A 22840-nucleotide genomic window follows, 5' to 3' on the forward strand; every position below is an offset into this window, starting at 1 on the left:
TGTCACTTAAAGGGAATTCATTTAAGGGGAATTATCCTAAATGTTTATTGCATGACTAGCTAGTAAAGTTCGGAATACTGCAGCCAATGTAAATTGGTGATGTGTCCCAAGAGGATTGATATATTATGAAAGTTTCCGACAGGATCGGACATCAGCAAAAGAAAGTTGTTTAGCGAAAGTTTTCAAAAACATTACAACCAACCAGAATCAATTGGACACAGTAATACATAATGCAGCTTTAATATTTTCTTCAAAGAACCCTTTATAATGGATCCTCAAAGAACCTTTTGAAGAACATTTTGGAGTAATTTTTTAAATACCCCACCAGCCCAGTTATTATTATGCATAATAATATGCATACTAATAACAACACAATATTTTAGTTCTCAGTGTTTGTTATGATTTTAGTAGCAAAGCAGAATAAAAAAAATCTAAATATGAGGTAAACTCCCAGCAGAGCCCCAAGTCCAATGGGTATATCCTCTGGCATGTTGATGTTCTCCGTATCCATAGTCTGAATGATTTTGCAGCGAATGGTGATCGAGCAGGTTTCCTGTTATATTCATCAGAGGTGTAGGTATATGCCTCCTTGTCTGTATACCTGCAGACACAGATACAAAAGTAAGCATTTTTGGCAAAAAAACGATACCGATAACCGATATTTAACATTTTAAGCATTCTAGTACAGTTAAATATTTGTGGCCTGCTGGAGGTCATTTTGCAGGGCGCTGGCAGTGCACCTCCTTGCACAAAGGCGGAGGTAGCGGTCCTGCTGCTGGGTTGTTGCCCTCCTACGGCCTCCTCCACGTCTCCTGATGTACTGGCCTGTCTCCTGGTAGCGCCTCCATGCTCTGGACCCTACGCTGACAGACACAGCAAACCTTTTTGCCACAGCTCGCATTGATGTGCCATCCTGGATGAACTGCACTACCTGAGCTACTTGTGTGGGTTGTAGACTCCGTCTCATGCTACCACTAGAGTGAGAGCACCGCCAGCATTCAAAAGTGACCAAAACATCAGCCAGGAAGCATAGGAACTGAGAATTGGTCTGTGGTCACCACCTGCAGAATCACTCCTTTTTTGGGGGTGTCTTGCTAATTGCCTATAATTTCCACCTTTTGTCTATTCCATTTGCACAACAGCATGTAAAATTTATTGTCAATCAGTGTTGCTTCCTAAGTGGACAGTTTGATTTCACAGAAGTGTGATTGACTTGGAGTTACATTGTGTTGTTTAAGTGTTCCCTTTATTTTTTTGAGCAGTGTATATACTGTATGCGCCTACAGTAGAAATGACAACATGATATACAGAAAATAAGGAACTTACTGTGATAGGAACGCACACGTATCCAAAGTTATTATTTGTAAGGAAAACAACAAGGAGGGCAATGTGAGCGCCAGCCAGAACATTTTCCAATTTGTGCAAGACTGTGCAAATGTCTGCAGACTTGACCTGCGCAAACATTGGTGAAGTACGTGGGCTCTCATCGAAGAAAGAAGTTTGTCCTGCTCAGTAAAAGCCTCAAACATAAATTGTCCATAACACTGAAATGGGCTACTTCTATGTGAATTAATAGGGAGGCGGAACACACCTTAATTCAAACTGTTGTTAGAAAATACAACTGGTTAGAAAATATTTTGAAATTGACAAGTTGAAACACAGCTTATAGATAATTAACAGGCAGCGCGTGTTAACTGTCCTGTTGCGTAATAATCACAGTTTGGAACAGTGATTGCATTCTGACATCACGTGCATAAAACAACTCACGCTGGGGTGACCGTTAAAGATATTTGGAACTCACATATGAAAAGGTTAAAGTAGGGCTATCTTCTGTATACCACCCTTTATCTTGTCACTACACAACTGATTGGCTCAAATGCATTAAGAAGGATATAAATTCCACAAATTTACTTTTAAGGCACACCTGTTAATGGAAATGCATTCCTGGTGATTTCCTCATGAAGCTGGTTGAGAGAATGCCAAGAGTGTGCAAAGCTGTCATCAAGGCAAAGGGTGGCTACTTTGAAGAACATAAAATATTTTTCGATTTGTTAAACACCTTTTTGGTTACTACATGATTCCATATGTGTTATTGCATAGTTTTGATGTATTCACTATTATTATACAATGTAGAAAATACTAAAAATAAATGAGTGAGTAGGTATGTCCAAACTTTTGACTGGTACTGTACATAAATACAGTCTACTATCAATGAGGAGTGCACGAACAGCAAAAACACTGCAACAAAACCGGGACACAGTGCCCTTCGCTCCTGCTTGACAAGCCCTACTGTCTGGCAAAGGCATGGGAAGTAGCTAATATCAGGGTGACAGTCACGGTAAGCACACGCATAAAACACATGAAGCAACAGTACACCTATCAATAGTTTTAATAAAAAATTGCCAGTTTTATAACTGAAAATGTACAATTATTTGTGTAAAACTAAGTGAAATAGGACTCAAAAACTTAAGTCCAAACTGTCGCGGTACCGTAGCTCAATTTATGGTAGGTGCGTGGTAAGAAACGGAAGAAAAAAAAGAAGCTCAATCAAAACCGTCTAACTATTGCAGAACGCACCCATATTACGTTCAACACTCCCACTACTTCCCCTAAGATCTTTATAACTAAACCAAGATAGACCACAGCCCGTCGTTTCAAATTTGAAGAAATTAGTCATAGTGGGCAAAACAATTAAGGAGGTGGGCAGAGCCCAGCACGAGCTAGCGTGATCCTATTGGGCGTTCTAGCATATATTTTCATATTTCCGTTAGGGAACGCCTACTCTGTGAGGAGCAAGTGTGCTGTCTAGGTCCCGCCTATCCTTTCTTTGGATTGGTGGATACTTCTCATTATTGTATATTGTTTTTAATATTCGATGAGGGTTGTTATTTAACTAGGCAAGTCAGTTAGGAACACATTCTTTACAATGACGGGGGCAAGGGGCAGAACGACAGATTTTTACCTTGTCGGCTCAGGGATTCGATCCAGCAACCTTTCGGTTATAGGCCCAACGCACTAGGCTACATGTCGCCCCCATTTTCAGGCAACACCTTCTCAAACCTCAGTAACACTGATAAACTTACACTTCTTCCTATTTTCTACAGATCAACCTTTTGGCCTCAATCACTATGCCTACCTTCACATTTGCGTTGATACCATAGTGTGACGGACGGACCCAATTCTCGCTCATTTCCACTTTAATATATATATATATATATATATATATATATATATATATATATATATTTATATATAAATTCAGACTCTACCAATCGATCGAAGATTTATCTTTGCAGCTCTCACATTGGAGAGGAAGTTACCACTATAGATACTGATCTAAAATAATTTTGCATGTTACTACCACACGGTGAAGGTTATGATTTCTGGAGGTAATCTGATCTGTGTCTAAAGCCCTATTCGCACGGGACTAGTATTACTAAATCATTTTGGTTATGTAATTATAACTCAGGAATGTCCGTTATCCGTTATAGCACGATTCGGACGGGACAATTTTTTTCCAAACTGCCACCTCTAATTCTTTCTCTTTTTTTCAATAAACTGACAGTTCTGTCTGAAGCCTGGAGGTTCCATCAGCCTTCAGATGTGAGCCAAACAGCGCACTTGCACTTGATATGCATTTTTAGGCTATGGATGAGATAGCGAACATCATTTCCAAACCATTAGCTCAGTTGTATGCTGGTTTGCGATCTATTAACAGCAAGGGTTGCATTAAATAGACGCAATATTTGTTTATGATGCATTTGGCAATGTTCAAATCATTCGCACAAAACGTATTTACACAAGCATTCACTGTGAAAGTTGATACATGTACTATAGGCCCTTCATATATAGACTATATGCAGCACTTCGTTTAATTTATCGAATCAGTTACTGTTTTCTTACTCAAACTGCGAGCAACACCTGTCAAACTCAGACATTTCTCAGGGATGTCGATTCGCACGGGACTAGTATTATCAGAGGACTTTGGAGTTTGCCAAAAAAACAGCAGGTTATTCTGTCTGGAATTGTTACTCTTCTACCATGTAAAAATTACTGACATGGCAGATTCGAACGGCACTAAAATTACAGATGTACTGTTTTGTGATTGTGCACATAATTACGTTACCCCAGTAAAACGAATCCCGTCCGAATATGGCTTTAAAGCTTGGTAACTACTCCAAGTAGTGGAGAAATTAAATGGTTATTGCCATTATTGGCACAGCCAAAACAGATAGCAATAAATAGTTGTGGAAATATTCAATAACGTCAAATATACGATTAAACATAAATGTATGTCTATTTTGTTCATATTTTAAGTAGATGTATTGTTTCCCAGCAGCCAGAGTGATATAATTTGTCAAGCTCGGTGACTTCGGAAACACCCCTCTCCGCCCACCTCCAGTCTACTGTCCCGAGAGTGGAGTTTGCGCAATGTTATCAGCTCCGCCATTGACGGAGTCGCTGGAGAAAACTGCACATAGCCTGTCACGTTTTGTTCTTAGTAAGTATTCGACGTCTAGATAATGTATTATCACAAATGAATTTAGTGTCGTTAATACATACGGTTGTTTACATCTACATGATTGGATTTGCATAAACTGTACGGTAGAAGTTGTCAACCCTCCTGCATCGTTAGCTAGCTTACGCACACCTAGCCAGCAGCGAGCGTGTCGTGCACGGCTGCGTCGCCCGTGTGCTCCACTCCATGGATCCAAGAATCGCCTGGTTCCAGCCAGAACAGCTCGGCCCTGCCAATAGCGCGTGGATGAATATTTGGGAAACGACACAAGGTCTGGGCAATTTGAGTTTGAGTAATCATAACAACCACGGCTCTGCTGTGTGGAACACGCCCACCACCAAGACGAGCCCTAGTACAACGGTATCCGTGAACTGTGGCACGGGAAACGTGATTCAGAACGGAGTCCCCGACGCTGTCACGAGCAGCAGTGAGACGAGGATGCAAGGGACGATCAATCCAAAAGGCGATAATGAAATAGAACATAAATTCGACTTATTGGAAGCAAATATCAACCAACATCCTGCGGGGAGGGGTAGTAGTGGACCTTGGGTTGTGGGTGGCACTGCGTTCGGTAGCTGGAGAGAACGAGAGAGAGAATGTGGACTTGGGAACAGACGGAGAAGAGACAACCGAGCGAGCACTTTCGGATTTAACCGCAGTTTATTGAGTATTGGCAGTAACTCTGCAGTGGACGACGCTGGGTGCCGTGGAGTTGGTTACACAGGCACGCCTTGGAAAACCAGGAACTACTCTGCAGGGATTTTGGGGTAAGGAAGGATGCCTGGGGCAGCAGACCTCTACACACACGTGTCATGTTTGAACTGGCAGGATGTCAATGTATTACAGAACACAGGGAGGGACATTGGTGTGTGTTGCCAATACGTTGATCTACATGAGATTTCTCACACAGAATGATCACACATTGCCTGTCTTTTCTAGCTCGTCAGTGACAAAGATGACTTTCACTGAACATCATATGTACTATTCAGCAGCAGTTGTTTAGAATATGTGAAGTCTTATCATAAGACTCATGCAAACACACATTTGGGATCATGTGAGTTGAAAGAGTAGGGGTCCCCATTGGGCTAGACCACTATTATTATCCTCCGTTTGGTTTCCTTCCTCAGAACATGACCAGGTAGATCTGAACCCGCACCACACAAGGCTAGCTCAGCTCTGTTACATTCCAATGACTCATCTGGTTCAGACTCTACAAACTCCTTCCTACTTGACATACTGAGAAGTTCGTGGTACATGTGCTTTTCAATGAGAAGCGTGCATTCCTCAATTTTCCATTTATGATTTTATAATAGTATGGGCACCTTGAATTATGAATATTTCATCGCTGTCCTCTCCGAAACTATTAAAATGGCTAAGGGCCCATTCTATGAGCTTTTCAGTTAACCCCACGACTGATCTGAGACCTGTACATGTAGAACTTTAACCAACCTTTTCATTTGAATCTTATCTCCTCTGCTGTATTAATAGCCTAGTGCAGGGGTCTCCAACAGTACCAGTAGCTCGCAGCACACCTATGAGTAGCTTACCAAACAATTCTGTTCCACTTGCAAACTGTCATAAAGAAATCTCACAAGTATCAGACCGCGCATGTTCCCAGCTACTAACCAATCAATGCAACACTGACATTATCCAGGGCTTGACATTCACTTTTTTTTAGTCTTTGGGCAAGTAGGACTGATTCTTTACTTGTCTGACAGCTCAAGTCACTTGTCTCCTGCTGTTGTGGCCTTGCCCAAGGCACTTAACCCCCCACAAATGAAAATACTACACTGATGGGCAACTGATTCAAAACCATGTGGGCTGTCAACCCTCCATTTGGAGAGCTACTATCCAACCCTGCTCAAACACACCAGTCAGCTTTTCAAGGTCCAGTTTGAATGACAGATTTTTATTATTTTTTTACAATGTGATGTTACCCCCAATCGTTCTCCTTAATGCTGAGAGCTAAACTGAGATGTGTCATGTCCCATTTTTACAGTCTGACTCACGACCTTCCAATCTCAGGGCAGACACTCTAACCACAATGCCACTGAGTTGGTCAGTTAGGCTGTTCTAATATATATATATTTTTAAAAACTGTCAGAATTACATGGCCAGTATTGAATAGAGGAGAATCCTAGCCAATTTTGAGTGCTGCCCTATATGCACCACCATCAAGCAGCTTAGGGAAGAGATCCTCTGTCTGTTAGCTCAGCTGTGAAAAAGGATAACCTGATTTCTAAGTACACCTACCTTTCTGTAACCCAGGCAAATCGAATCTCAGTTTTAAATTCCCCCTATAGCAAAGCTGTTGCTGAGTCGGGCGACGTTGATCTGTCCCAATCCAACGGACGGATGTAAAAGCTCAACTCCGCGGCCCACGGGAGACTGGACACTTGCAAGGCGTAGAATATTGGGGAGGCCACACTTTCATCTATCTGATAAGATCCAATCCATCTATCTAACAGCTTTGCCCCTCTTGAGACGGACCTACCAGCCCCAGGAGTCTGCGCGGATCCTGGGTGTATACTAACAGCCGGCAGCTGCCCAGTGGCACCCTCCCTAACAGCCACCACTGTTCAGCAGATCGCTTCCCCATCAGATTCCATCACCACCATTATTGTGGGCAGCTCGACGGTGAGCGATTTTGGCCTGCTTACGATCTGTGGACTGACCAAGGTCCACTGTCACCCAGGAGCCTGTGTCCATGACATCAACTCCCTCCTGCCCACGGTTCTGGCCAACTACTCCAATATTGACACCATCCTCACTCACACCGGTTTTAACTACCTTTTTTCCTAGGCGATCTGAGAAACATTTTCGAAACTCCCTCGCTAGCACAGGGAAGATAATAATTATCTCTGGCCCCCTCCCGTGTTGCCGAAGGGGTTCGTAACTTTTCAGCCGACTCTTTGCCCTGAACGAGTACATAAAGAAACTTTGTAATGACAGGAATGTTTATTTTTGTGACAACTTTGATTTGCTGTGGGATCAACAAGCACTTAAAAAAAACAAAAAACAGACAAGATTCGCCCTAACCGCAGGAGTTCCATGATTATTTCCAGTAACATCGCAAACTGTTTTGAGACTGACGGGCAGAGTCTATTAAGTGCTCCAGTTCGCCCTGTCAGAATAAGCAACAGAACTTGGAAAGCATATCCACTCCTGTTGAAATGGCACTATGGTTATTGTGAGTAACCTAATTTTATGTGCCTTTTAACTTTGCCTTCTAGTGAGTGTATACACTGTCATCTCCTACCATTCTGATAGATAAGAGACTGTCAGAAAACATGGTTGTAACGTTAATAAGTTATTCCAACCCATTCCCCCCACCCGGACTACAGCTTTTCATACTCTATCAGAAAAGGGAAAATGGGTGGGGGGGGACAGACTCTATTTTTTTCTAATGCTCTCAGCTGTAAGACCATTTTGTTTGGCGACTTTGAATCTTTTGAGCATCATGCTCTATTGTTTTTTACTCCATACATTTTCCTTGACACCCAAAGCACTCGTTACATTTTGAGTGCTTAGCAGCTCAGGAAAATGGTCCAATTCCTGCACTTCTCAACAAACATCCCTAGTCATCCCTACTGCCTCTGATCTGGTGGACTCGTTAAACACACATACTTTGTTTGTAAATCATGTCTGAATGTTGGAGTGTGCCCTTGCTATCCGCACGTTTAAAAAAATTACGTTTAGTGCCGTCTGGTTTGCTTAATATAAGGAATTTGAAATTATTTTTACTTTTACTTTTGATACTTATGTAAATTTTAGCGATTTACATTTTCTTTTGGTACTTAAGTATATTGAACCAAATACATTTAAACTTTTACTTAAGTAGTATTTTACTGGGTTACTTTTACTTGAGTCATTTACTATTACTTTTACAGAAGTATGACAGTTGGGTACTTTTTCTACCACTGCCAAAACACTGCCCCACTTTTCTTTACTGATTTAACTGAACTATTGTCTTAACTTTGATAAAATAACTGTTGGGTGCTTTTAATATTCATGTTGACCAAGATACTGACTCCATAGCCATTTCATTTCTGAATCTTTTGAGCTCTATGGATTTTATCCAACATGTTACTAGGCCCACCCATAAATGCAGCCATACTCTGGACCTGGTTATTACCAAAGGGCTTTCTACTGACATATCCTCTATTGTTGATGTTGCTTTATCTGATCACCACTGTGTATTTTTTACTACCTTGTTGCTTATTGCACAGGGTAATAAGAAATGCTATCTTACCTCTGAAGTTGCTACAGATTTGGAGTGTATGGACAATACTCCATCACCTATTCTGCCTTCCTCTTGTGATGATTTAGTTGATAACTTTAATTGCAAAATATGGGCAACTTGGCATATAACAAGGCAATTTAGAAATGTCAGACAGCCTCATTTTTATAACTTGCTCACTATCAGAATAATCAGGGAGCGCTCTACTCGACCATTGATGGCTTGATAAATCCTACCCCCGCAAACCTTTGAACTTTCCTCCACATCTAAATGTAATGAGTTTGCAACATATTACAGAGATAACTAACATTAGGCTGGGTATCAGTCAAGCAAGACCCGGTGAGAATTTTGATATGTGTCCCAGTCTACCACGCAAAGGCACTATGGATTTATTTTCTCTGGTTAGCACAGACGTGCACCGGAAAGTGATATCACAATTTAAGCCTTCTACCTGCCTTCTCGATCCTATCCCCACCACCTTCTTCATATCTGAAGAAGTGCAAGCTGTTGTTAATCTCTAACTGTTCACAGGCACTTTCTCCACTGCACTAAAAACTGCTATGGTGAAACCCCTTCTGAAAAAAGTAATCTAGATTCTTCTGATTTTAGCAAATTTTCAGCCAATTTCCAACCTTCCATTGTTAAGCAAAAAAAATCTGGAGAAATTTGTTATTTTTAAGTCCCAACTTTATTTTAGAAAAATTCCAATCTGGTTTTCGTAACAACCACAGCACAGAGAAAGCCTTAGTTAATGTGATCTTAGAGCCAACACAGATGCCATACAGCTATCTAGTTAGTCTTGTACAGTGCATTCAGAAAGTAGTCAGACCCTTTCACTTTTTCCACATTTTGTTACATTACAGCCTTATTATAAAATGGATTAATCGATTCTCAGAAATATTTGCAAATGTATAATTTTTTTTTTTTAACTCTCAAATTTACGTAAGTGTTCAGACCCTTTACTATGAGACTTGAAATTGAGCTCCGGTGCATCCTGTTTCCATTGATCATCCTTGAGATGTTTCTACAACTTGATTGGAGTCCACCTGTGGTAAATTCAATTGATTGAACATGATTTGGAAAGGCACACACCTGTGTGTGTGTGTGTGTGTGTATATGTGTATATATATATACACACACACACAAGGTCCCACAGTTGACAGTGCATATCAGAGCAAAAACCAAGGAATTGTCCGTAGAGCTCAGAAACAAGATTGTGTCGAGGCGCAGATCTGGGGAAAGGTACCAAAAAATGTGTGCAGCATTGAACGTCCTCAAAAACATATTGGCCTCCATCATTCTTAAATGCAAGAAGTTTGTAACCACTAAGACACTTCCTAGAGCTGGCTGCCAGGCCAAACCGGGCAATCAGGGGAGAAGGGCCTTGGTCAGAGAGGTGACCAAGGACCCGATAATCACTCTGACAGAGCTCCAGAGTTCCTCTGTAGATATGGGAGAACTTCCAGAAGGACAACCATCTCTGCATCACTCCACCAATCAGGCATTCATGGAAGATTAGACAGATGGAAGCCATTCCTCAGTAAAAGTCACCTAAAGACTCTCAGACCATGAGAAATACAATTCTCTGGTCTGATGAAACCAAGACTGAAGTCTTTGGCCTGAATGTCAAGCGAAACATCTGGAGGAAACCTGGCACCATCCCTACGGTGAAGCAAGGTGATGGCAGCATCATGCTGTGGGGGAATGGTTTTCAGTGGCCGGGACTGGGAGACTAGTCAGGATCAAGGGAAAGATGAACAGAGCAAAGTACAGAGAGATCCTTGATAAAAACCTGCTCCAGAGTGCTCAGGATCTCGGATTGGGGCGAATGTTCACCTTCCAACAGGACAACAACCCTAAGCACAGAGCCAAGACAACACAGGAGTGGCTTCAGGAAAAGTCTCTGAATGTCCTTGAGTGGCCCAGCCAAAGCCCGGACTTGAACCCGATTGAACATCTCTGGAGAGATCTGAAAATAGCTGTGCAGCAATGCTCCCCATTCAACCTGACAGAGCTTGAGAGGTTCTGCAGAGAAGAATGGGATAAACTCCCCAAATACAGGTGTGCCAAGCTTGTAGCATCATACCCAAGAAGACTTGATGCTCTAATCGCTGCCAAAGGTGCTTCAACAAAGTACTGAGTAAAGAGTCTGAGTATTTATGTATATTTAATTTTTTTGTATAAATTAGCAAACATTTCTCAACCTGTTTTTGCTTTGTCATTATGGGGTATTGTGTGTAGATTGATGAGAAACTATTTAATACATTTTAGGATAAGGCTGTAATGTAACAAAATGTGGAAAAAGTCAAGGGGTCTGAATACTTTCCGAAGGCACTGTGTAGCATTTGTATCTATTTGTTGTTTGATAACTTTGTCATGAAATGAGCAGCAGCAGTACAGAGCCATTGCTAGACTGACACATTACTCACTCGCTAGATATGCAATTAAATGGCCAAGTCAAAAAATACTTTTTTTTCTTCCAGATCTAAAACAAATTGTGTGCTGATGTGATTTTAAGCATTGACATGGACTCAACATTCCAATTCCATTGTTTCTTTATAAACAATTGTCATTTTGAAAGTGAAAAACAGAAAATGACAGAATTTGGGGGGTAAATCTCAGATTTTGACAGTTTATTAACCATTATTTTACCAGGTATATTGACAGAAAACAACAGTGTGCTACTTTCTCTTGTACACAAATGACATGGGGAAGAGTAGCAAGGGAAAGGATAAGAATCTGCCTATTTGAAAGAAATTTAAAATATGTTAAAAAAAAAAAAAAAAAAAAGAATTAAGTAGCTCTCATGCTAGAAAAGGTTGGAGACCCATGGCCTAGCGTAATGCAGCAGATAACCTTTCCTGGTACACCATGCAGAAGAGGGTTATTCAAAGTACGTTATTACTCTGGATGACATATTGAAAAGCAGCTGGCTGGGCTGGCGCACATTACATGTCCTCCTGGGAATACACACTGCTGCTCTTTTGGTATAGTTGCATATGTGTCCACTAGAGTGTATTTATAGTAACTCCCTGCTCTGTAATCACAGGCTTCATAGCACACTGACAGACTGAAGGCCACTTCTAGTCTACATACTGTAGTGCTATGGGATTAGTTGGCTATAACAAACATATCAAATGTAATGGGTGTCTAGCCTATTTGTTTCTCAATAAGCTCTAGACTTGAAATAAGCAAATTTAAAGGAATGAATCGTGTGAAAAGTTGTAGGTTGTCTGTGTTTTTTCAGTTTCCTAGCTTTGCCAGGGAACCCCTGACTGCATTACATTTTAGGGATTTCACACGTGTTCTAACCACGGTGTGTGTCTCTGACTTTGTAGGCTCCATGAGGAGATCCAGGATTTCTATGCCTACATGTCTCCGCGGCCAGAGGAGGAGAGGATGAGGAGGGAGGTGGTGGAGAGGATAGAGAGGGTCATTAAGGACCTTTGGCCCACTGCTGACGTAAGTCAATCACTTTCACTGTAGTAAAACATGTAAACCCCTTGACCATTGACTTCCTTGTCCAGTTATTTATTGGATTTGAAATGGTGTAGTATTTCTGATTACATTTGGATACCAATGGATACCAGTATGATAATGTTATAGCTTATGGTTGCTGTTAGGGATGTAACGATTCACCAGAACGTATTGGTCCCCGGTTCAAATGTTTAACATGCGAGTGCATCGGTCCGCGGGAGCCTAAAACGATCCAAATGAAGCATGCATCGGTAAGAAAACCAATTAAAACATTAGGAATCACAGGTTCGCAAATGTTTTTTACTCATTATTACGAAATACCTCTAATCTGTTGTGACTGAATTCATGCGTCCTCTCCTTCAGCCTATCACATTTTTATGCACGTTAACACCGTATGACATTGATCTACAAGTCAGATGAGAAATGTGCGCACAGTGCGCGAGACTCAGCTGCTCTCAACGAGAGGTAGGCTTACCCTATCCCTGTTTTATATTCGTAGGCTACATCTGCGCGGCACCTTCAGCATTCAGATGTTTGTAAAATGGCTTTTGTAATATTAAAAATAGGCTTTATTAATTGAGGGGCAACCCCATGTAAGTTGTTGGGCCATTGTTACCAAATGCGCTGTGGAAAATTGTGTTTTACCGGCAGAGCTGTGTAGACTACCGGAAGGAACACAACTCATGTCTTGCTGATTGCACATCTAACTGCTGATTGGGGCTTTTCGATTGTCAGGTTCACCGTACAAAATATTTTTGGTAGTTCTGCTTTAAAGAGTCATTGCATTTGGTAACATTTACATGAACAGTGTAAAGGTGGAGTTTCATAACAAGGACAGCAATCATTTTTGCAAGCAGGACTGGTCGGGAACGGGAGAAGCAAGCAGCTCTCCTCAAAGTTCCAAACGGTCAAAACCATTCGCTCTGAGACTGGTGAAATCCAAAGCTGTGTTATATTTATTGCCTATGTTTCCATAGATAATTTCTAAAGCTAAATATTGACAGATTACTAGCTCAAAACATTTGAACCCTTTCCAGCCCGTCCATTAAAATATCAGAAACATGTTCCCGATGGTTGTCAATATCACTCCCTAAAAACACACCCCTATGGAACAATTCTTGGGTAGCTTTTCACAATTCACCAATAAATTGGTCCACATGGAAAACCTAAAGGCATAGAAGTAGTACATTACTTAGTAACAGGAAATACATTAATTTCCATGACAATATAAAAATATTATAATATTGGAACCAACATTTAAAAAGAACTGCTGGCACAAGATGGAGGGAAAGTTGGCATATAACTAACAAAATAACGGTTAATTGCTTAATCCAGTATAAACTAATTTATAGAATGTATTATACAAGAGACAAAAATCACAAATTCTATAGCATAACAGCAGAGTCATGTATTAAGTATCAAACTAAGAATGACTCAATAGGCCATGCTTTCTGGGAGTGCTATAAAGTCCGGAAGTTGTGGGCAGAGGTAGGAAGTTGGCTGTCAGAAGTATTACAATGTAAACTTACTTTTAATTCGTCTGTCTGAATATTTCGAAACATGGCATATGGGGGTATAGGGACTAGAATGCTTTTCCAACAGTCTTGAAGGAGTTCCCACATATGCTGAGCACTTGTTGGCTTCTTTTCCTTCACTCTGCGGTCCAACTCATCCCAAACCATCTCAATTGGATTGAGGTCGGGTGATTGTGGAGGCCAGGTCATCTGATGCAGCACTCCATCACTCTCCTTCTTGGTCAAATAGCCCTTACACAGCCTGGAGGTGTGTTGGGTTATTGTCCTGTTGAAAAACAAATGATAGTCCCACTAAGCGCAAACCAGATAGCATATCGCTGTAGAATGCTATGGTAGTTATGCTAGTTAAGTGTGCCTTGAATTCTGTGTCACCAGTAAAGCACCATCGCACCTCCTCCTCCATGCTTCACGGTGGGAACCACACATGCGGAGATCATCCGCTCTCCTACTCTGCGTCTCACAAAGACACGGGGGTTGGAACCAAAAATTTCAGATTTTCCACTCATCAGACCAAAGGACAGATTTCCACCAGTCTATCTATTGCTCGTGATTCCTTTCGTAGTGGTTTCTGATTCACGCCGGCCTGATTCACGTAGTCTCCTCTGTACAGTTGATGTTGAGATGTGTCTGTTACTTGAACTCTGAAACATTTATTTGGGCTGCAATCTGAGGTGCAGTTAATTGCCGATTTTCTGAGGCTGGCAACTCTAATTAACTTATCCTCTGTAGTAGAGGTAACTCTGGGTCTTCCTTTCATTTGGCGGTCCTCATGAGAGCCAGTTTCATTATAGCGATTTGATGGTTTTTGCGACTGCACTTGAAGAAACGTTCAAAGTTCTTGAAATGTTCCGCATTGACTGGCCTTCATGTCTTAAAGTAATGGACTGTCGTTTTTCTTTGCTTATTTGCGCTGTTCTTGCCATAATGTGGACGTAGTCTTTTACACAATAGGGTTATCTTCTGTACCTATCTCCTACCTTGTAACAACACAACTGAATGGCTCAAACGCATTAACCTCTACGAAATGCCCCAAATTAACTTTTAACAAGGCACACCTGTTAATTGAACTGCATTATATGTGACTACCTCATGAAGCTGGTTGAGAGAATGCCAAGAGTGTGCAAAGCTGTCAAGGCAAAGGGTGGCTACTTTGAAGAATCTCAAATTTCAAAAATATTTTTATTTGTTTAACCATTTTTTGGTTACTACATGATTCCATGTGTTATTTCATAGTTTATGTCTTCACTATTATTCTACAAAGTATAAAATAGTAAAAAAGAATGAAAAACCCTTCAATGAGTAGGTGTACATAAAACATTTACATTTACATTTAAGTCATTTTAGCAGACGCTCTTATCCAGAGCGACTTACAAATTGGAAAGTTCATACATATTCATCCTGGTCCCCCCGTGGGAAATGAACCCACAACCCTGGCGTTGCAAGCGCCATGCTCTACCAACTGAGCCACACGGGACCAAAACCCCTCTTTTGATAGGTTATAATGTCTGCATCAACGATATATGATTGGTTAAGGGGTTCATGGGTGGGAATTAGGCTTTCTCTCAAGGTTAAACTCAACACGAAAATGGCTCATTTGACGCTGCTGGCACAGGGAGGCGTTTCTCCCCCACTCAATCGGATAGGTTATGACCAACTTTGGCAGCGCCATCATTCCGATTTGGACAACAATATCAAGGTAAGAAACTGTATATAATTTGTTTTATGTTAATAATGATATTTGCATTTTAGAGTACTTTTTCCGATTGATAAGATGTTCGTCTGCAAAATGAGCTTTTGACGCCTGGTGAGCTAACTAGCTACCAAGCCGAGTAGACTTGAAAAGTAAAATCTGCTTGAAAGTGAGTTGACTTTCTATCTGAGGTAATGTAAACTCACTCACTTTTGTACATCGCCTTGGTCCGTACAATTTACATTTATTTTAGCGCTCCAAAAACGTAATACTTCCAGATCAACTGTAATGTCAATACCATTGTAAAGTACAATTTCTCCCCTTTCCAATAAGATTAATGACATGACCTCCACGCTGCCCGTTTCTGCATAATTCAAGAAGGCAATGAGCTACGTCGCGTCTTTTTAAAAATGGCGGGTGGGGAAGCAAAACTAATGTGTGATAGTGATAGTGAGGAGATGTGTGGGAAAATTGAATTTTTTTCGCTCGATCTGTCCAACTTATCACCTTATCGCCTCTAAAATGTAAATAAAACACTATAAAGAGTTTATATAATGTGTCATTACATACCTATTTGAAGGTTTGTGTCGAATATGAATCGGGTTTTTAGGGCGGTGCTAAAGTGATCTTCAGAAGTAAACAGCGGCTTTGAGAGTCATGATCGCTTACAGTGATGACGCAAAAAACTACTAGGTATCCCTTACCCCCGTCATTTCTTCCATTTCTTGTTTTTATACAATGAGAGAAGTGCTACACCTGGTGGAGAGAGATTGTAAGACAGAAATAGTTGCTTTATACGGGTGGTACGTTACGGCATGACACGTCAAGAAGTAACGGAGGGTCAGTTTTTTGCAACTTTTCTCCAATACTATAGAGTCATTACATGTCGATCAACACTTGAAGAGAAACGTAGTTCAGACCCCAGATTTTGAAGTCGACACAGTCACTACAGTCCCATTAGTTTTCTTTGCAGCCTCGTTTGAATGTCGCGGTTGCGCACATTTGTACGGAATGGGGTGAGTTTACGTTAAAAGTTCATATCTGCTCAATGACGTCAATATTTTTGAAGTACATGAAAAGCTTTATTGAGTGAATCAAAGCTTTTAAAACATATCTTCAGATAAACTAGGTGGCTAACAAGCAATCTAGCTATAACTATGATGACTAGTTAGCCTGTGTTGTTCTAGTCAGTCACTCAAGATGGAATGGAGCAAGGTAGCCTAACAGTACTTGATTTCTCTCCTTATTGATGTTCATGTTTTCTTTCATAACTGTACAAAATAAAATGCATTTCTCAATCGGTATTAGAGCTTAACTAACTGGCTAGTGATTATATTTTGGCCGTAGCTAGCCAGCCAAACGAGAGAGGGGTGCTGAGAAGGAATGTACAGTGTTTTCGGAAAGTATTCAGCCTTATTCTAAAATGTATTAAATTGTTGTTTTTTCTCATCAATCTACACACAATACCCCATAATGACAAAGCAAAAACAGGTTCTTAGAAATGTTGGCTAATTTAGAAAAAGAAGAACTATCACATTTACATAAGTATTCAGACCCTTTATTTAGTCCTTTGTTGAAGCATCTTTGGCAGCGATTACAGTATCGAGTCTTCTTGGGTATGTCGCTAAAAGCTTGGCACACCTATATTTGGGGAGTTGATCCCATTCTTCTCTGCAGATCCTCTCAAGCTCTGTCAGGTTGGATGGGGAGCATTGCTTCACAGCTATTTTCAGATCTCTCCCAGAGATGTATGATCGGGTTCAAGGCCGGACTCTGGCTAGGCCACTGAAGGACGTGATGCGACTTGTCCCGAAGCCACTCCTGCGTTGTCTTGGCTGTGTGCTTAGGGTCGTTGTCCTGTCTCTCTGTTCTTTGCTCCATTCCTCTTTGCCTCGATCCTGACTAGTCTCCCAGTCTCTGCCACTGACAAACATCCCCACAGCATGATGCAAGCCACTACCATGCTTCACCGTAGAGATGGTGCCAGGTTTCCTCCAGACGTGACACTTGTAATTCAGGCCAAAGAGTTCAGTCTTGGATTCATCAGACCAGAGAATCCTGTTTCTCATGGTCTGAGAGTCTTTAGGTGCCTTTTGGCCAACTCCAAGGAGGCTGTCATGTACCTTTTTACTGAGGAGTGGCTTCCGTCTTGCCGCTCTACCATAAAGGCCTGATTGGTGGAGTGCTGCAAAGATGGTTGTCCTTCTGGAAGGTTCTACCATCTCCATAGAGGAACTCTGGAGCTCTGTCAGAATGACCATGGGGTTCTTGGTCACCTCCCTGACCAATGCTCTTCTCCCACGACTGCTCAGGTTGGCTGGGCGACCAGCTCTAGGAAGAGTCTTGGTGGTTCCAAACTTATTCCATTTCAGAATGGAGTTCACTGTGTTCTTGGGGACCTTCAATGCTGCAGAAATGTTTTGGTGCCGTTCCTCAGATCTGTGCCTCGACACAATCCTGTCTCGGAGCTCTACGGACAATTCCTTCAATCTCATGGCTTGGTTTTTGCTCTGACATGCACTGTCAACTGTGGGACCTTATATAGACAGGTGTGTGCCTTTCCAAATCATGTCCAATCAATTGAATTTACCACAGGTGGACTCCAATCAAGTTGTAGAAACAGGATGCACCTGAGCTCAATTTCGAGTCTCATAGCAAAAATGTCTGAACGTTTTTTTTCTTTGTTAGTAATGGGGTATTGTGTGTAGATTGAGGATTTTTATTTTTTATTTAATCCATTTTAGAATAAGGCTGCAACGTAACAAAGTAGAAAAAGTCAAAGGGTCTGAATGCTTTCCGAAGGCACTGTATGTATGTACTGGCATTCTCAACTTTCCTAATATTAAGCGCATTGTTTATTTTTACGACAGGAGTATAGCCTACCTGGCTGGCATGAAATGATAATGGTCCATTCCAAATCAAAACACATTTCACACATCTATAATGTAGTATATGTAAAGACAAGATTAAATCAAGAATAGTCTTGATTGTTGACAATATTAGCCAATCGCTTGTGAATTATATATTATCACTTGCCCGGCATAAGAAACTGCCATTTTTTTGCATATTTTTCAGAATCATTGTCACACACCTCTTGTAGCCTAGCCCATAGGCCTATATGTTTTGATAAGGTTTTTATCACAAATAACAAAAAAATAAAAAATAAGCACATTAGTCTGCTTTACAAGGTTTTAGAGCCTAACTGGCATACATAGGTAGTGCACGAGTTTTAAGTTTGGGGAAGATAATTGTCACCATAAAAATGCACCTTTTATAATAAAAGCATTACGTGCCTTATCGCATTTGCGTTCACTTTTGATAATGGTGTTTTACTGCTAATGAAACATTTGCGCTTATAGCCTACTGCAATGTGTGCATAGCTGCACTTATAATGTGAAGAAATATACTCTTAGGCTATCAACATTTTAGGCTAAATGTTCTGATCTGTTGCGTCAGCCACATTGCGTAATTATTCTAATATTTTTTATGCTAATCATTGTATTAATTAGGGATCTATTACTGTCCCAGACCTATGTTTGGAATATTTATTTCTCACACAGAATAGAGGAGGTTGACTTTTGTACTATGTAGGATAGTAGATTGACATAGGCTAGTGGGTTTGTTGGCTGATGAAAAGTAAATGTGGACAGTTCTTTCAATATGAACCTCGGAATTGGATAAGGGTGCGTGCAGTTACTTCCCTGATGTGTCTGTCTTCACTTGTAGCCTGTGAGAAAGACCCGATCACGTGATGGAGAGCCATGTGAGTGAGAGGTGCTTAGGAGCGCGCAGCACTCGGGAAGAAGGGCACAAAGCAGCACTCTGGGCCAAGGGTATGGATTGTTTTGGTGTGAATTACGGCCACTATCAAGTGCTTGTCAAATTGTAAATGAGAGACGAATGAAGTGTGTAGAGCCTGCGCAGAGCTCATGCCTTTTCAAGCAACTTTTTTCAGATAATCATTAGTCGCACCCTTACATTGTATTAAAAATCAAAACATATAGCCTTAAGTTTACAGAACTGCAGTTACATTAATACCTATTTCTTTAACCGCTCAACACAGAATAGCTGCATGTGCGCACACCCTCAAATCGTTTGGAGAAAAAAATATTTAATCAGCTTTGTTCAATTGTATTCTTCATACTATATAATAATGCCCTGGAATTCTATGCAAATCTTGTCTGCTAAATGAACTAGTTTAGACCACAGCCATTTGGCATAGCCAGATCAACCCCTAACATCAGGGCAACTTAGAGTATGCTATTCTGTTGTTCTGAAATAGACTACATTTTCTTCATATCATGCTTCTTTAGACCGGTCTAAAAAAATAATGAAATTATTGTGAAGGTCTAGGCTATATTACAAGGATTAAAAATAAATAAAAATAAAATAAATAAAAAATGTTTATGTTCCAAATGTTTGCATCAGTGGCGTGTAGGCTGTGTGTGGAAGCCAGGAGATGCTAAATGCGTTTGTTAATTGTCAACTACCGTGAGGCCGGCAGTTATTTGCTTGACAATCGCCGGCTGACAATTTTGTGACCGCCACAGCTCTAGTCTGGAGGAAACCTGGCACCATCCTTATGGTGAAGCATGGTGGTGGCAGCATCATGCTATGTGGATGTTTTTCAGCAGCATGGACTGGGAAAATAGTCAATTTAATGCATTTTAGAATGAGGCTGTAACTTAACAAAATGTGGAAAAAGTCAAGGGGTCCTAATACGAAATTACTGCCCTGCTAGAGCTGCCACAGTCAACTATAAGTGCTGTTGTTGTGAAGTGGCAATGTCTAGGAGCAACAACGGCTCAGCCGTGAAGTGGTAGGCCACACAAGCTCACAGGACTGCCGAGTTTTGAAGCACGTAGCGTGTAAAAAATCGTCTCCTCGGTTGCAACACTCACTACCGAGTTCCAAAATGCCTGTGGAAGCAACGTCAGCACAAGAACTGTTCATCGGGAGCTTCAGCCGCACACAAGCCTAAGATCATTGGACTTTGGAGCAGCGGAAACGTGTTTTCTGAAGTGATGAATCACGCTTCACCATCTGGCAGTCCGACGAGAGAACGCTACCTGCCCTAATGCATAGTGCCAACTGTACATTTTGCTGGAGGAGGAATAATGATCTGGGGCTGTTTTACATGGTAATCTTACTGCTACAGCATACAATGGCATTGTAGACGATTCTGTGCTTTCACTTTGGGGGGAAGACCCTTTCCTGTTTCAGCGTGATAATGCAACTGTGCACAAAGCGCGGTCCATACAGAAATGGTGTGTCGAGATACGTTTGGAAGAACTTGACTGGCCTGCACAGAGCCCTGACCTCAACCCCACCGAACACATTTGGAATACGGACTGTGAGCAAGGCCTAATCGCCCAACATCAGTGCCTAACCTCACTAATGCTCTCGTGGCTGAATAGAAGCAAGTCCTCACAGCAATCTTTCAAAATCTGATGGAACGCCTTCCCAGAAAAGTGGAGACTGTTATAGCAGCAAAGGGGGGACCAACTCCATATTAATACTCATGATTTTGGAAGGAGTAGCTAGTTATATCCCCATAGCCATGTAGTTGTCCCCTGATGACATTTGAGAAATTTACCGGACCCATAAATGTTGGGTGCGTAACCTTATTAGGGCGTCCACCCACAGTGCTCAGACTGACAGAAATCACAATTTAGAATATGGTAATTATTTATATTTACATAACTTAACAAATCTGTATATGTACTTTGGACATGTTAGAATAACTGTCCACATTTACTTTTCCTCAGCCAACAAGACAAGTAACGAATAGCAAAATCACTAGCTTATGTCAATCTATTGTAGAGAAGTTTAGGCTACCTATTCTATTGGTCAGCTTGTTGAGAAATAGATGGCCTTTTCCAAACAGACTCTGGGACAGTTGTGGGACGATAGAGCCCAAATTCATACAACCTGTAGGCCCAGGCTACAGTACATTAAGTAAAATAACAACTTTAAAAAGCAACGAGTCTGCAACAGATCAGAACGTTTGCCTCGTGTTAAAACATTAAAGTTTGAAACGTTGCTTATTGCAAAGTGGTGTGTGACGTACTGATGAAGCCTGCCTTCCATTGCCGTTTGATGCATTCAAAACTGGGAAAGTTCGTTCAAAGATAACTGGGGACAAACGAGCACTGACTGGGAAAAGTAATTTTGAACCGTCATCCGACTCTGAATTTCAACTCAGGAACTCTAGCCTCTTTTTAGAGCTCAGACTTTCTCACCTGCAGAACATCATGATTTGAGTTCAGTTGTCCTTGCGATTGATAACTTGTGGATACACTAATCACTTTCATTCATGATTCCCATTTTTATGTATTCTGAATATAACTTTGTCAATCTTAGGCTATTCTTCGGAGGGGTTGTCACTGATTTTACATTTGAAATGTACATTTTCCTTGTTTGTCTTTGAGTTTTAGAAATGGACAGAGGGGACCAGTGCCATCGAATAATGCAGTCCCTGTCTATGAGGAGGACACTGATGGCAAATGAGCTGCGGGTCATTGCCGCGCACGCCCTGTAGGATGAGGACGACAATGAAGGCATGGCCTTCTTAAAGGAAGATGCCTTTCTGATGCTGAGCGACTTGGAGAAGACGAGGATGAAGAGAATGAGATCAAGGAGCCAGAGGAAGTGGAGCCACCAGCTGAGGCCTCAGCCAAGCTCTTCAACTGGAAGGTAACTATAGATGTGTTACAGACTTGTAAAAAGCTGTATCAGCCAAAGCGAAGTGTAGACCTAGGTGAGTGCATGTTCATATCAAAGGGGCGATCAGGATTTGAAAGGGTGGCCAACTAGGTGGGGATTTAAATGATGGGTCATTCATCTGGCACAGGCTACACTTCAGGCTTTAAAGGTTTACATATGGGGATATGTGTTGGCGTAGGATAGGGGGCAATGTATTGGCCATACAGTAGAGCGACACACGTACTGCTACTTGCCTTCCCAATTTTTCACAATGCAAATGATTCCACTCAAGTATAGGAAAGTGGTCCGCCAGCCTGTTGTAATCCACGATTACAATAGACATATGGGTGGGGTTGACAGGTTTGATAATTTGATCAGTTGATCAACTCCTCCAATGTGTTACAGAACACCCAGAAGTGATGGAACCCCCCCACTTTGTTGACATTGCAGTTATCAACAGTTAACTTTTGCTCCAGGAAAGGCAGTGTAATCACGCAGCACCTGGCAAGGAAAATTAGCAAATTGGTTCCTGCCAGATTACATTCAGAGACGCTTTCTCATCAGTTCGGAGGTATTGGTGTTAATGACAGGTATCTTTTGACAGACCTTTGTCTGTGAAAACTGTAAGCTCATCTTTTCACACACAGCACATGCCCAGTCTACAGGCGCCCTCT

The 22840-nt window shown here is 41.3% G+C and overlaps 1 protein-coding gene and 1 long non-coding RNA gene across 3 annotated transcripts in view; one reads left to right on the forward strand and one right to left on the reverse strand.

Moving 5' to 3' along the window:
• Positions 1-224: 224 nt before the first annotated feature.
• LOC129866730 (uncharacterized) lies at positions 225-6859 on the reverse strand. Its single transcript, XR_008761518.1, has 2 exons — positions 6773-6859; positions 225-601 (listed from the first exon to the last, which is right to left on the reverse strand). It is a non-coding gene; the product is annotated as an uncharacterized LOC129866730 (long non-coding RNA).
• LOC129866729 (terminal nucleotidyltransferase 4B-like) overlaps positions 4391-22840 on the forward strand; it is a 36935-nt gene continuing 18485 nt past the window's right edge. Inside the window, exons 1-2 of one of the 2 annotated variants that reach the window (XM_055939564.1) lie at positions 4391-5286; positions 12098-12221. In XM_055939564.1, the coding sequence (XP_055795539.1) occupies positions 4706-5286; positions 12098-12221 (705 nt within the window). In that variant the 5' untranslated portion in view covers positions 4391-4705. Of the gene's footprint in view, positions 5287-7301; positions 7710-12097; positions 12222-22840 lie in introns of those variants that run through there. The other variant, XM_055939565.1, reaches the window with a different exon arrangement.

The sequence above is a fragment of the Salvelinus fontinalis genome, chromosome 12, assembly GCF_029448725.1.
Source record: "Salvelinus fontinalis isolate EN_2023a chromosome 12, ASM2944872v1, whole genome shotgun sequence".
In the NCBI taxonomy this organism is placed as follows: Eukaryota; Metazoa; Chordata; class Actinopteri; order Salmoniformes; family Salmonidae; genus Salvelinus; species Salvelinus fontinalis.